The sequence below is a fragment of the Aquarana catesbeiana genome, linkage group LG02 (assembly GCF_042186555.1).
Source record: "Aquarana catesbeiana isolate 2022-GZ linkage group LG02, ASM4218655v1, whole genome shotgun sequence".
NCBI lineage: Eukaryota > Metazoa > Chordata > Amphibia > Anura > Ranidae > Aquarana > Aquarana catesbeiana.
In genome coordinates this window covers 52,522,896-52,538,225 of record NC_133325.1, presented here as the reverse complement: position 1 = coordinate 52,538,225, position 15,330 = coordinate 52,522,896, and the positions used below count along the sequence as shown (strand labels likewise).

The window sequence follows — 15,330 nt, the reverse complement described above, 5'->3', positions numbered from 1 at the left end:
AAAAGTAAAACACACACAATACATACCCACTTCCCGCCCGCCCTATAGCGGGAAGTGGTTCAGTTATCCTGACTGGACGTCCGCACATCGCGGCGATCGGTGGATCGGTGTGTCAGTCTGACACACCGCTAGACCGATCTTGGTAAAGAGCCTCCGGCGGAGGCTCTTTACCACGTGATCAGCCGTGTCCAATCACAGCTGATCACGCTGTCAATAGGAAGAGCCGTTGATTGGCTCTTCCTCACTCGCGTCTGACAGACGCAAGTAGAGGAGAGCCGATCGGCGGCTCTCCTGGCAGGGAGGGTCTGCGCTGATTGTTTATCAGTGCAGCCCCCCCGCAGATCACCACACTGGACCACCAGGGATCGCCACTAGGATCACCAGGGAAGGGGCAACATGTGGATGGCCAGTTATGTACCCCATGGCCATCCACATGTGCCCAGTGTGTCCAATCTGTGCCAATCAGTGCCCACAAATGGGCACTGATTGGCACCATTATGTTGCAGTGATGCCCAGCAATGCCACCCTTAGGGGCATCACTGGAAACAACCAGTGTCATCAGTGCCACCCATCAGTGTCCATTCGTGCCACCTGTCAGTGCCCATCCGTGCCCATCTATCAGTGCCCATCCGTGCCCATCTGTGCCAACTATCAGTGCCACCCATAAGTAACCATCGATGCCACCTACAAGTGCCCATTAATGCCACCTATGAGTGCCCATCAGTGCCGTCTATAAGTGCCCATCGGTGCCACCTATGAGTGCTTATCAGTGCCGCATACCAGTGCCACCTATCAGTGCCCATCAGTGCCACCTATCAGTGCCCATCAGTGCCGCCTATCAGTGCCCATCATCAGTGCCCATCAGTGCCACCTCATCAGTGCCACCTCATTGGTGCCACCTCATCGGTGCCCATCAGTGCCGCCGTATCAGTGCCCGTCATTGAAGAAGAAAACGTACTTATTTACAAAAAGTTTTAACAGAAACAAAGAAAAACTGTTTTTTTTTTCTAAATTTTCGGTCTTTTTTTATTTGTTGCGCAAAAAATAAAAAACGCAGAGGGGATCAAATACCACCAAAAGAAAGCTCTATTTGTGGGAACAAAATGATAAAAAAATGATAAAAAAATTGTTTGGGTACAGTGTAGCATGACCGCGTCTAAGTGCCTGGTATTGAAGTGGTTACAGTATACTGTAATCTTACAGATTACATCACTGTATCAAATAATTTCACATCCCCTTTGTCCCTAGTGGTCTGTCCAGTGTCCTGCATGCAGTTTTATATTATAAAAACTGTTCTTTCTGCCTGGAAACTGGAGATTGTCCATAGCAACCAAAACCATCCCTTTACGTCAAAAGTGGCTTTAGACCAGCTAGAAAACAGCGATAATAAATTAGAATCACTTGCGGAATTGAGCGATAGTGATTTGTGGGGAGATCCGTCACCAAACACTAAAAGTAACGAAAGCGACAATTCTGCAACTGAGCAAATTTCAGTGTTTTTGATTTGATTACATTATTGAATAATTTTTATTATTATTTGTTAAAATTATTTATAGTTATTTATTATATTATAATTTTTTATTTCAATTTTCAAACTTTATCATACCCGGGATGTCTACTAGACTCTTGTTTGGACAGATTTAAGTGAATTATTCCTAAGAATTACAGGCCTACAATATAAAACGCCAAATTTCTGTGCAAAATAATGTTATCGCTTTCATCACCTACAATCTGAAATAATCATACTGCCAGGGAGGTTAAACAAACAAACAAAACAAAAAAAGAGACTTTACAATCACTTTAAGCTTTGACAATAAAAACTGGAAGCTGATAGGTTTCTATGCAGAGCTGCACCAGATTTTGCACTCTCCGGTTTCACAAAAAAACCCCCACAGTGTACTCTGAGCTGGATGTGTCTGTGCGGGGACAGAGTTAGGGTTCCCCCACAATCACGTGTATGTAAAGCAGCCTGAGCCCCGGGGAGGGGAACCCCCCCCCTTCTTTGTGTAGGACTGGGCCAACTCCTCCTCCTCCTCCCCCGCACACATTACATACACTGTACACAGCTGAGACACAATACATTATCCTCAGCAGGAAGAACAGATAATTGTTTTCTCTGGAAGTGTCAGTGTCACCTCCCTGGACCGCCCTGCACATCCACTACAAATACAGGTGCATGGTACTCACCTGACTACACCGCGACAGCATGAGAGACGCCGAACCAGCCCGACCCCCCCAACCCAGGTAATGGGACATGTCACCGACTCATTGTGTCTGTCTTTGTGCATCACACCGGGGCTTACAGCCTATTATTCCTGGGCTTTGTGTCAGGATTGGGGTCTATCTATCTATCTATCTATCTATCTATCTATCTATCTATCTATCTATCTATCTATCTATCTATTGTATTTATATTTACTTATATTTTTATGTCATACATTATTACATATTTATATTATGTTGTTATTTATTTTGATATTGATAATATGTGACCTATTCTTCATTTTCTTTGTTTCTTGTTTGATCTATCTATATTTTGAACCTGCCTATATCTATCTATCTATCTATCTATCTATCTATCTATCTATCTATCTATCTATCTATCTATCTATCTATCTATCTATCTATCTATCTATCTATCTATCTATCGTATTATGTTAGTTAGTTAGTTAGTTATATTAGTTGAGATATCATTTTTATATCTTATATTATTACAATAATGATATTATTTACCTATATATTGACATGTTACAGTACACTTTTCCTTTTTTCTTTCCTTCCCTTTCTTTCTCTCTTGTGTTCCTTTGTTCCTTTTTTTTCTTTCTACTTTTATATCTTGTCATTTTATATATGGAAACGCTACTTGTTATGAACGAATTAATGTACCTTCGTCCTTTTACTAATTAGAAATTTGGACAGTTGTGGGGGCAACATGGACTCTCGTGGTACGGTATAAACTTACAACAGTCAATTGACAAAAATATATAAAATTATTATACACAAATACACACATCATAAAAGGCCTTCAATAATAGATAAATTGCATTAGATGCTGCTAATCATGGGGCATCCACTAGCCTGACCCAAATTGGAAGATATATATAATAATGATCCCGCGCTGTTACACACGGAGATTTGTTCTTCCAGTTACACACTCTACATGTTTCGGGGGTTACCCCCTTCTTCAGGAGTATATTAGGTCAGAAAATAATCTACAAGAAAGCATATAAATCAAATATACTGTATTAGAATCAAAAACACCTAACTACCGTATTTATCGGCATATAACACGCGCCGGCGTATAACACGCACCCCAGGTTTAGGAGGGAATTTTAAGGAAAAAAACTTTTAGGAGGGAAGTTTAAGGAAAAAAACTTACATTTAAATGCCCATCAATGCAGCCTTGTCAGTGTCCATCTGCAGCCTTGTCAGTGTCAGTGTAGCCTTGTCAGTGTCCATCTGCAGCCTTGTCCATCATTGCAGCGTTGTCAGTGTAGCCTTGTGAGTGTCCATCTGTAGTCTTGTCCATCATTGCAGCCTTGTGAGTGTCAATCTGCAGCCTTGCCCCTGTGTCATTTGCAGAGCTGCCATTTAAAAATGGCGCCGCTTTCGGCGGCTCTCGGCAGCTTTCGGCCGCTCTCGGACATTCTTGGCGTGTCTCGGCCGCTCTCGGCGGCTTTCGGCCTCTCTCAGCCAATCTCGGCGTGTCTCGGCCGCTCTCGGCGGCTTTCGGCCATTCTCGGCGGCTTTCGCCGGCTCACGCGGGACTGCGAGAGCCGCCGAGAATGGCGGAAAGCCGCCAAAGGCCAAGAGCCGCCGAGAATGGCCGAAAGTGGGCGAAAGCCGTCGAGAATGGCCGAGAGTTCCCGAAAGCCGCCGAGAGTGGCCGAAAGCCGCCAAAAGGCTCACAATCGGCGGGGGAATGGCGTATAACACGCACCCACTATTTTCCCCTGATTTTAAGGGGAAAAAAGTGCGTGTTATATGCCGATAAATACGGTAATAACCAACCTTCATGGTATACTGTCATGCATCTTAAATCAATAAACATAGAGTCTAATATGCCCCTCAGTATATCCCTCAATATTAAGGATTAAGCCCATGTGAAATGGTGAATTTTGGAGCAAAAAAGAAAACTCACCCACATACCCACAGTTGCATTTACAGAGAGATGCAATCTTTCTTCAGCCTCTGTCTTGGCAACACTTCTATAAACACGAACGCTTGGTTTAGTTGGTTTAGGGTCTGCTCTTTTATGTTTGTGGGGATCTTTAAGGCTTGCCATAGAAATAACATGGTGGTCAGAAGATCTGTCCTCTGATAGCTCTTTTGCATAAACACGCGCAGTTGTTTTGACTGAACATCGCAGTGTATCAAAACACAGACAAAAAAAAAAAAAAAAGAGATCTAGCGCAGCTTACCAGATCTTAGATGTGGTGGCTACATTTGGCTTTTTTTTCCTCCCCTTATTTTCATCTGGAGATCCTGCCAGTAACACACTTCCTGTCCTATGCTGACAACACTCACTGTGCTGAATGGAGGAGACGGACCAAAGAACACCGTCCTCCTCTCCTTAAAGAGGAACTGCAGTCTGCTCACATAATTTGTAATAAAAACATCTTTGCCATTCTGAAGCTTCCCTCCAACCACTTTGCATATTATTATATATATATACTGTGATTCTGTATTTGCCAAATATGCTGCAGAAATCTCCCTCCACTGAGTCTGGCTGCAGCCATTTTAACTGTGGGCAGCTGAAGCTCCTGCCTGTTCACTTCCTGGATTTACACAGACACACCTCCAGCTCTGCAGCTCTCATTGGCCCTCTTGTGACTCATCCCCCCTCCTTTCCTGGAAAACTCTCACTAGAGTGAGAGAGAGAGAGCTGTGCATGATGTCATAAGCCTAGGCTAATGACCAGACAAGAAACCTGAAGTATTTACTGGCAGGTAAAAAATGTTTTACTATCCAAAGGTAAAACAACAACAAGAGCAGAAGATTTAATAGATGGAAAGATGAAAAAATGACTGAAGGTCCGCCTTAACATTGGGTGGAGGTGCTTTGTAGTTCACAGGGATAGCTGGGAACAATGCAAACTGATAACAGTCAGCAGAGGCAGACAGCACAGGAGGTCACCAGCTCATACGCTTTCTGACAGGATCAAAAGGTATTTATTTGCACTTATTGAACAAATGTGACAAATATTGTATTTAATAGACCAAAAGGGAGCAAATAAAGGGGGTTTATTGCTGGGGCATATATACAGTTGAATACTTATACACTGAGCAGGCCCCTTAGTGCTCGATTTTTTTGGAGCAAAAACATCTTGGAAACCCAATGCTATACAACAATGAATTAGTTCTCATACACTATAATTGGTCAGTCATGTTTACCAAATTTACCAGATTTATGCCCATTTCATCTTTTGCCTTTGAGTATTTTTACCGTGTTATTTTGCGTTGAGTAGTGTCAGTGATGATGTTCCGCTGTGCCAATGTGGACATTTCTCCCTTAGGCCCCTTTCACACTGGGGCGGTTTGCAGGCGCTATTGCGCTAAAAATAGCGCCTGCAAACCGACCCGAAACAGCCGCTACTGTGTCTCCAGTGTGAAAGCCCCGAGGGTTTTTCACACTGGAGTGGTGCGCTAGCAGAACGGGAAAAAAAGTCCTGCTAGTATACACCGCTCCTTCACCGCTCATGCCCATTGAAATCAATGGGGCAGCGCGACAATACTGCCGGCAAAGCGCCTCTGCAGAGGCGCTTTGCAGTGGTTTTTAACCCTTTCTCGGGCCGCTAGCGGGGGTAAAACCGAATACCGCCGCTAAAACGGCGGTACAGCGCTGCTAATAATAGCGGCGCTTTTCCGCCGACGCACCTCCCGCCCCAGTGTGAAAGGGGCTTTAGTGAAGTCCACATTACTATTGAACGGCTAAGGCGGACACTATGGGGTTGAACTATTAAAGGCAAATAGCAGTTGCTCCAGAGCTTTGTAAATGAGCAGAAGCTTTGCTGACTTTCATCATCCAATCATGTGCAAGCAAAAACTATGTTTTTATTTTCCTTGCATGTGATTGGGTATTCTTTGCAAAGTGAAGCTTCACCTCATTTATAAAGCTCTGGAACAACTGCACTTTGCAGAGTGCAACAGTCTATTTGCCTTTAGTAAACCAACCCCTGTATGAGAACAGTGGAGTGCGCCATTTCTGACATGGCGATGTTGATTTATGTTGTGGCGAAGGTCAGAACAGGGTCTACGTGTCCCTGGTATCACTTTGGTAACTGCAGTCGTAGATCGCAGCCGTGGATCAATAATAGCTGGCTCCATGCCTCTAGACAATTTAAAGCAGTGGTTGTCAACTTATGAGCTTAAAGACAGTAGTAAACTGGGAAGATGTTACATGAGGCTAGTAGAGATGAATGCTATTGCCCTAATCAATGTTCCCGCTACAGTCTGTTGAGGTCCTGGGGCCGCACATCATATACCAAAGGTGCCACATTCTGTCCTCAGGCTGCAGGTTGGGCACCAGGGATTTCAAGTGTAACTGCGTAAATGGTTACAATGTAACTACAGCATGATGAATACATTGTACTGTATATATTTACAATGTAAAGATTTTCATTTAACCTGTTCCCAATACTTTTGGTAATATAGTGTGTTTGTGTGTGTGTGATATATCTATATACACACACATACTTTGCTTTTCATTTCCCTTTTAGGGCCAGTTCACACCATAGAAATGCAGTCTGGATGCGTTCCAGATGCTTTTCTGCATGCGCATTTTTGACGCGTTTTTGATGCGATCCAGTGCATTTTTGATGTGTTTTTGATGCGGTCCAGTGTATTTTTTCCCCCTTTTTTTCTTCTAAACCTTAAATAAGGACGTGTGTTCCACTGCATTCTTTGTGAGTTTAGGTGCGTTCCAGTGCATTTTTGATGTGTTTTACAGCGTTCCAGTACAGCAAAGTGCCGGAAAAATGCAGCATGTGCTACTTTTTTTTTTCTGGAACTGGAACGCACAGGAATTGCAAGCACTGGTGTGAACTATGCTTTTAAGGAAAGAGAAAGGCGCCTCTAAGTGCAGTGGTTAAAAGATTTATTACAAGCACAATGGGATTAAAAACACTTACAAGATAGTAAGAAGTCATAGGCATATGAAGATGCGATGAGGCAGCTCGGGTTCTGGAACAAAGCTGGAATGGCCGCTGTAACATCCGGTGAAGGTCGTGGGCGGTAACACGTTTCGGAGCACGCACAGCTCCTTCGTCAGACCTCATCGCATCTTCACCTCTTCGCCAATCCATGTCACCAGGGACTCTGACAGCTGCAGGACGGCTCTCTCTCCCCCAGACAGACAAGGATTGCAGCGATCCGCAGGAGGACTAATCATTTTATGCCTATGACCTCTTACTATCTTGTAAGTGTTTTTAATCCCATTGTGCCTGTAATAAATCTTTTAACCACTGCACTTAGAGAGGTGCCTTTCTCTTTCCTTTCTGACCCTCCAGAGATGCTTCTTCTCTACAAAGTGCTGCCTTCAGTGCCATCTCTCCACTGCTACAAAGGACCGGACACCCAGCCTCACCAGAGCGCCCTCTTCTCTCCCTCTTTTGTAAACCATGTAGAGCTGCACAATTCTGGCCAAAATGAAAATCACAATTTTTTTTGCTTAGAATAAAAAGATCATGATTCTCGCGGCGTAAAATCTTTCACATTATACAAAAAAATTGGGCTAACTTTATTGGTTAGTTTTGTTTTTTTTAATTCATTAAAGTGTAATTTTTTTCCCAAAAAATTGCATTTGAACGACTGCTGCGCAAATACAGTGTGACATAAAATATTGCAACAACCACCATTTTATTCTCTAGGGTATCCGCTAAAAAAAAAAAAAAAAAATATATATATATATATATATATATATATAATGTTTGGGGTTCTAAGTAATTTTCTAGCAAAAAAAAAAAATGATTTTAACTTGAAACCAACAAATGTCAGAAAAAGGTTTAGTGTTTAACCACTTGCCGACCAGCCGCCGCAGTTTTACTGCGGCAGAATGGTACGGCTAGGCGAAACAATGTTATGTAACGTTGCTTCACCCTGTGGCCACTAGGGGTGCGCGCGAGCCGCCGCTCGCCCCCGGAGCCGATGCGATCACTTGTGACACACTGAGAACCGGAATCTGTGTGTGTAAACACACAGTTTCCGGTTCTCTGAGGGGAGAAGAGACTGATCGGCTGTTCATACAGAGCATGAACAGCGATCTGTCATCTCCCCTAGACAGTCCCATCCCCACTTCTGTTAGAACACAGAGAGGGAACACAGTTAACCCCTTGATCGCCCCCTAGTGTTTAACCCCTTCCCTGCCAGTGACATTTACACAGTAATCAGTGCATTTTATTAGCACTGATCGCTGTGTAAATGCCAATGATCCCAAAAATGTGTCAAAAGTGTCCGATGTGTCCGCCATGATGTCGCAGTCCCGATAAAAATCGCAGATCACTGCCATCACTAGTAAAAAAAAAAAAAAGTAATAATAAAAATGCTATAAATCTTTACCCTATTTTGTAGACAATATAACTTTTGCGCAAACCAATCAATATACGCTTATTGTGATTTTTATTACCAAAAATATGTAGAAGAATACATATCGGCATAAACTGAGAAAAAAATAGCTTTTTTTAATTTAAAAAAAATGGGGATATTTATTATAGCAAAAAGTACAAAATATTGTGTTTTTTTCAAAATTGTCGCTCTTTTTTTGTTTATAGCGCAAAAAATAAAAACTGCAGAGATGATCAAATACCACCAAAAAACATCTCTATTTGTGGGGAAAAAAAGGACGTCAATTTTGTTTGGGTGCAACGCCGCACGACCGCGGACTTGTCAGTTAAAGCGACGCAGTGCCAAATCGCCTGGTCATTCAGCAGCCAAATCTTCAGGGACTGAAGTGGTAAACTTCCCTCATTTACACACCAAAGTGTATTCCCTTGATCTAAAGGACAAATCGTTACAATGTTTATACTTAAGTTCCACTGCTAAAGAATGTTGTGATTCTTGGCAGACTGCCCGGTTTTTTGTTTTTTTTTTCCTTTCTTTTGATGGCTGTCGGCTTTAGCAGAGCAGAGAGAATTCTCTGCATAGAAAGAATCGGAAAATACTATGTCAAGATCGCAACGGGAAAAAAAATTGCGATAATGATTCTTAACGATTAATCGTGCAGCTCTAAAACTATGCCATTGAAAACCATACAACCTACTTTTCCATGCGTTTTTGATGAAGAAAAATAAAACCGCACTGGACTGCATGTGGTGTGAACTGACCCTTAAAGGGGTTGTAATGGTTTGAGGTTTTCTTCACCTTTAATGCATCCTATGCATTAAAGTGAAAAAACACCTGTCAGTGACCGGCCCCCCAGCCCCCCGTTTTACTTACCTGAACCCTCGAACTTGTCCCACGGGGACGCGCTGTCTCTCTGCCCGGGGTTCTTGGCTGTTGATTGGATAGATTGATAGCAGCGCAGCCATTGGCTGCCGCGGCTGTTAATCAAATCCAGTGACGCGGTCGCCGGGGGGGGGGGGGCCGAGTCCTGCACTCGGGAGCGCGCCTGCAAGGTAACCCCCCCCGGGAGAGCGCTTCTCCCAGGGGAATATCTGATGTGGGGAGGAGCCGCCGAGGGTCCCCAGAAGACGAAGATCGGGGTAGTGTTGCCAACCCACCAGATTGAAATTTACCGACATGACACCCAAAATTTACTGGCACAGCCAAGTTTTTACTGACATTTCCAAACGCTATAAAATTACAGTTTTCTCTGGAACTTTTAGTATTTAGGCTACACACAGTGACACTGACAGCAGTGTGCAGCAGCACAGGTGATGACACCTCACCGACACATCCCCTCCTGAGTCACAGTGACAGTCTCTCTCCTTTTAGTCTACTCTATTCCAAACAGCACTGACAGTCCCGCTCCCGACTTACCTTGCTCCCATCCCGCAGATCCACACATGAGCCTCCAGCCACTTCATTCAGCTCCCTTGCACTATGACATCACATGACATGCTCAGGCACTGCCTCCACCAGACCCGCCCCCCCCCCGCCAGCACTGCTTGAACGCACTGTAGCAGGCACTCATGGTCTCGGCCGGCTCAGAGCATCACAGCCATATTTTTTACTGGCATCCTTTTCCTGTCACTGGCATTTACTGGCAAGAGGAAAGTGCCCATTTTTTACTGGCTGCCAGTAAAAATACTGACAGTTGGCAACTCTGGATCGGGGCCACTCTGTGCAAAACGAGCTGCACAGTGGAGGTAAGTATGATATGTTTGTTATTTTTAAAAAATTCAAAAATGAACCTTTAGTGTCACTTTAAACGGAAAAGGTTGTTTTAGAAAGGTGGGGGTTCACGTATACGTTATCCTGCGGACGGCGTTGTGCAAGGGCCCAAATGTAGTATTGTACGGCGGGCTGGTCATTTGGAAAGACGTGGTTTGTGCAATGTCTCATGTTGGAAGATCTGTAGAAATCCCCTCCGTGTGAACTCTGCAGGACATGGAAAATATCCTCTATTTCACCTAAAGTCATTTCCCTTTTTCTTCAAGGCAGACAGCGAGTTGGCTCATCTTGTAACCTCAGAGGACTCAGCTTCTCTCCGGTCACACAAACACGTCTAACCACATCTGTCTGCAATACACGCCACGTGTGTGAGCCCGGCGTCAGACAGGAATGGTGACATGTGTCTGAGATGGAAACAATGACATGTGAGATATGGCTGTGAAAATACAAATATTCGCTGAGATAAGCAGCTTGTTGATAACAAGCACATAAGTAGAGCCTGCCATACAGATTTTTGTATAGAGCAATTGCTCATCTCTCTTTCTTATTTTCTTGCAATAATTAGCGGTTGATTTACTAAAGGCAAATACACGTTGCACTTTGCAAGTGCAGTTGCTCCAGAGCTTAGTAAATGAGCAGAAGCTCTGCTGACTTCCATCATCCAATCATGTGCAAGTAAAAATGCTGTTTTTTTTTTATTTTCCTTGCACGTGATTGGGTAAAGCTTTACCTCATTTACTAAGCTCTGGAGCAACTGCACTTGCAGAGGGCAACTACACTTTGTAAATCAACCCCAATTTCCCCAGAGTGAATGCGGTGCAGCTGAAAAATACCCAATCGGGTACAAGGAATAAAAAAAAAATGCATTTTTGCTTGCACATGATTGGATTGGATTGGAAATCAGCAGAGCTTCAACACATTCAATAAGCTCTTGGAAAAAATGAGTGCACCTGCACTTTTAAAGCGGGGTTCCACCCAAATTTTGAACATTATCTCTATGCATTCTCTTCCTTGCCTAGATGCTGACATGCTGTGTAAAAAAATTTAAATCGCCGTAATTACCTTTTTTTTTCTAATCTTCTTTGCACTTCCTGGTTTTCCTCTCATGGGAGTAGGCGTGTTTCTAGCCTCTCCCAGACCTCCCACAGTCCCCTGGGAGCTAGTCTCAGGCTTTCCAGCATGCATTGTGCAACAGCGTCATCACAACATCTCGGTGAATGCTGGGAGCACAGCATTCACCACATCCAGGAAATACATGCTTGTGGGCTTCAAATGCCCACAATGAAGATGGAAACCGCCTTCAGTGAATTTTATAAGTTATTGTTTACAACGAAATCGGACACAGGTGGACTTATTACACAGAACATGTGAGTAGATAATCATGAGAAGAAAAGTTTGTAAATGAACTCCAAAAAAAAAAAAAAAACGATAGATAGGTGGACCCCCGCTTTAAAGTGCACATTCTGTTTGCCTTTATTAAATCAACCCCCATGCATATTGGCAGTTTGGCACAGCCACCTAAAGTCTAAAAGCTTTGGCAATAGAGAGAAGTTTATTCCAGGATTCGGCTGCCATTGACTTTAATGGGTATCACATTGAAGTGTTACTCAGGCCCCTTTTACACTTGTCCTGCGACTTGGGACTGGAAAGTCACATGACAAGTCGTACCCCATGATTTCCATTCATATCTGTGCGATTTCAAGTCGCACCAACTTCAAAGTAGAATCCCTGTGCTACTTTGGGTCTGACTTTAATGCGAGTTGAGGTCCATAGACCTCAAGTTTACACAGGCATTCCCTGAAATTGTGGCTGCAAAATCACGGTAAAATCGGTAAAATCTGTAAAATCGTGGCAAAATCTCACGAAGTCGCAGCAGTGTGAAAGGGGCCTCAACCCACAACAGTAAAATCAGTCTGTATATGCCGAAAAAAGGCAAGCACGCAACCAAGCAAGCAGGCGACAAAGGGGTGGGACTTTATGTGAAGCATAAAGGCCATGATTTCATTTAAAGTCCCAAAAACCCGTCCCCGCTCTACAATACTAGTATACTAATATATATATATATATATATATATATATATATATATATATATATATATATATATATATATATATATATATATATATATATATGCAGTAAAGCATGCTTGTTATACTCACTGTGGAACCTAAGGTGTTAATCCTCCGCATTGTGTAAAAAGGCTGTTTGATCCTGTCTTCTCTGACCCTCGCCTTCTTCCACTGTCCCTAATCTGTCTCCTGATAGTACAGAGCCTTGGGAGCACTCTGCACATGCTCAGTTTGGTGTGTGTTGCTAGAGAGTTTTTTTTTTCTTGGATGGGTGCATGTGATCAGCACAGGGCCAATCAGCACTGTCCAGGCAGAGAGTCAGGAGTCAGAGGGAAATGAAAAGTCACCCTACAAGCTTTAACCAGACACTGATAGAAGTCACAAAACTGCTATATACTGCTGATGATGAGAAAAGGTATTTCCTCCAGATATAGTGAATGCAGGGTCCTGGGTTTATTAACATTCACAATTCCTAAACTTTTAGATCATTTGGAAGAATGCTTGCGAACTGAAACCAGGAACACCGGGAACATCCATGGTTTTCAGGAGGGGCTCATATGACTAGGTGACAACAGAGGAAAACAAGTAGGGAGCAGTTGTCACCTTTTACCAGGAAGTGTCACATGGGAGGACCACCAGGCACATCGTAGGATCATTTTAATTTTTTTTTTAATGATATAAAGACAAGTACAACTTCAACTACATTTTTAGATTTTTGTTTTAGATATAGTGAGGAAGGTTTGGGACTTTGTAGGCATTGCTTTTCATTGCTGTGTCCCTGTTGGGGGAAATTTCTCGCTCAGTATAATATTGGTTGACATTTACCGGCTAAACATCTGCCAGTCACTAGATGTGTGGCCGATCGAAACGCAGGCAGTCAAGTTTTGCTGGATCCACTCTAATACTTCAATACATAGGGCCCACATGTTACACTAAAATGGGCAAACAATATGAGAACAGTGAGGTCCAAATCTATTTCACAGAGAAGCAGGAAACTTGGGAATATCATGTAATAGGAAAACACCTGGAAATTCATTTCCTGTCTGTCTGCCATTGACTGACAACTGATCTCCTTTTTTGTAGGCAGTAAAAATAAAATATGAGCTACAGGGGCCTGAATTCATTGTGCAATATATATATATATATATATATATATATAAAAGAAACAAATGCCTGGTGATTCTGTGAATTAAAGTACGGGACCGCCTAAACCTAAAATCTCATATAACCAGTAGTATGTTAAATCTGCAGCTTTCAATAAACGAATACCTGGTGATCCTACCATGAAGGTTCACGCACTTCTTGGTATAGGGTGACAACTGTCTCTGAATTGAGCTGCTCCTTGTCACACACACCCCTGGTGGTGACAACAAGACATTACGTGGCCCATCATAGCCACTCTCAGGAAGCCGGTCTATGAAAGTGGCTGAAAAAAAGCTGCGGGAGATCAGCTGGATGGAAAAAGGAATGAAAAAGGTGACAACGTTCCGCAGCTGTCTCCCAGTTGTGCTCCTGTGTTGTCACCCTGTCACACGCTCCCCCTGGTGAAAACTAGCGGTTGGCTGTGCTGACATACGTTGCGGAGTACGGAATCCCCCAGGAAATGTAATTTCTTGCTTGTGTGATTGGCTCACTGGTTTTCCCAGAAGTCTGCGCTAAGATAAAAGTCTAATTTTAGGCACTCCTGCAATATAACTTTTTATTGCAATTGCAATATAACCAGTGCATGCGATTAGTAGGAGGAGGAATAGTGTCCCTATCATTGATACCAGTGGGAGGTTTAAGGCCCTATCATAGGTATCAGTTGTAGATGCAGTATAGTGCCCCGTCATTGGTTTCAGTGGGAGAAATAGTACCCCATCATTAATATCAGTGGGGGGAATAGTGCCCCATCATTAATATCAGTGAGGGTATAGTCCCCCGTCATTGGTATCAGTGGAAGTAATAGTACTCTATCTATGGTATAAGTGGGAGGTAAAATGACCCCTCATTGGGATCAATGAGAGGAATAGTGCTCTATCATTGGAATCAGTGGGAGGAATAGTGCCCCATCATTGGTATCAATGGGAGGAATAGTGCCCCATCGTTGATATCAGTGGGAGGAATAGTGCCCCATCATTCGTATCAGTGGGAGGAATAGTGCCCCATCATTGGTATCAATGGGAGGAATAGTGACCCATCATTGGAGTCAGTGGGAGGAATAGTGCCCCATAATTCGTATCAGTGGGAGGAATAGTGCCCCATGATTGGTATCAGTGGGAGGAATAGTGCCCCACCATTGGTATCAGTGGGAGGAATAGTGCCCCATCATTGGTATCAATAGTGCCCCATCATTGGTATCAGTGGGAGGAATAGTGCCCCATCATTGGTATCAGTGGGAGGAATAGTGCCCCATCGTTGGTATCAATGGGAGGAATAGTGCCCCATAATTGGTATTAGTAGGAGGAATAGTGTCCCATCATTGGTATTACCCTGTTTCCCCGAAAATAAGACCTAGCGTGATTGTCGGTGATGGCTGCAATATAAGCCCTACCCCCCTAAATAAGCCCTACCCTGTTTCCCCGAAAATAAGCCCTACCCTGAAAATAAGACCTACAAGGACTTTAACTAGAGCTTATTTGGGGGGTAGGGCTTATATTGCAGCCATCACTAACAGGCACACTAGGTCTTATTTTCGGGGAAACAGGGTAGTGGGAGGAATAGTGCCCCATCATTGGTATCAATTGGAGGAATAGTGCCCCATCATTGGTATCAGTGGGAGGAATAGTGCTCCATCATTGGTATCAATGGGAGGAATAGTGCCCCATAATTGGTATTAGTGGGGGGAATAGTGCCCCATCATTGGTATCAGTGGGAGGAATAGTGCCCCATCATTGGTATCAATGGGAGGAATAGTGCCCCATTATTGGTGTCAATAGGAGGAATAGTGCCC

At 43.4% G+C, this 15,330-nt stretch overlaps 1 protein-coding gene across 1 annotated transcript in view; it reads left to right on the top strand.

The window, feature by feature from the left end:
- The first annotated feature begins 2,033 nt into the window (after positions 1–2,033).
- LOC141126867 (kelch-like protein 35) overlaps positions 2,034–15,330 on the top strand; it is a 29,163-nt gene continuing 15,866 nt past the window's right edge. Inside the window, exon 1 of the mRNA XM_073612884.1 lies at positions 2,034–2,244. Within this exon, the coding sequence (XP_073468985.1) occupies positions 2,207–2,244 (38 nt within the window). The 5' untranslated portion in view covers positions 2,034–2,206. The remainder of the gene's footprint in view (positions 2,245–15,330) is intronic.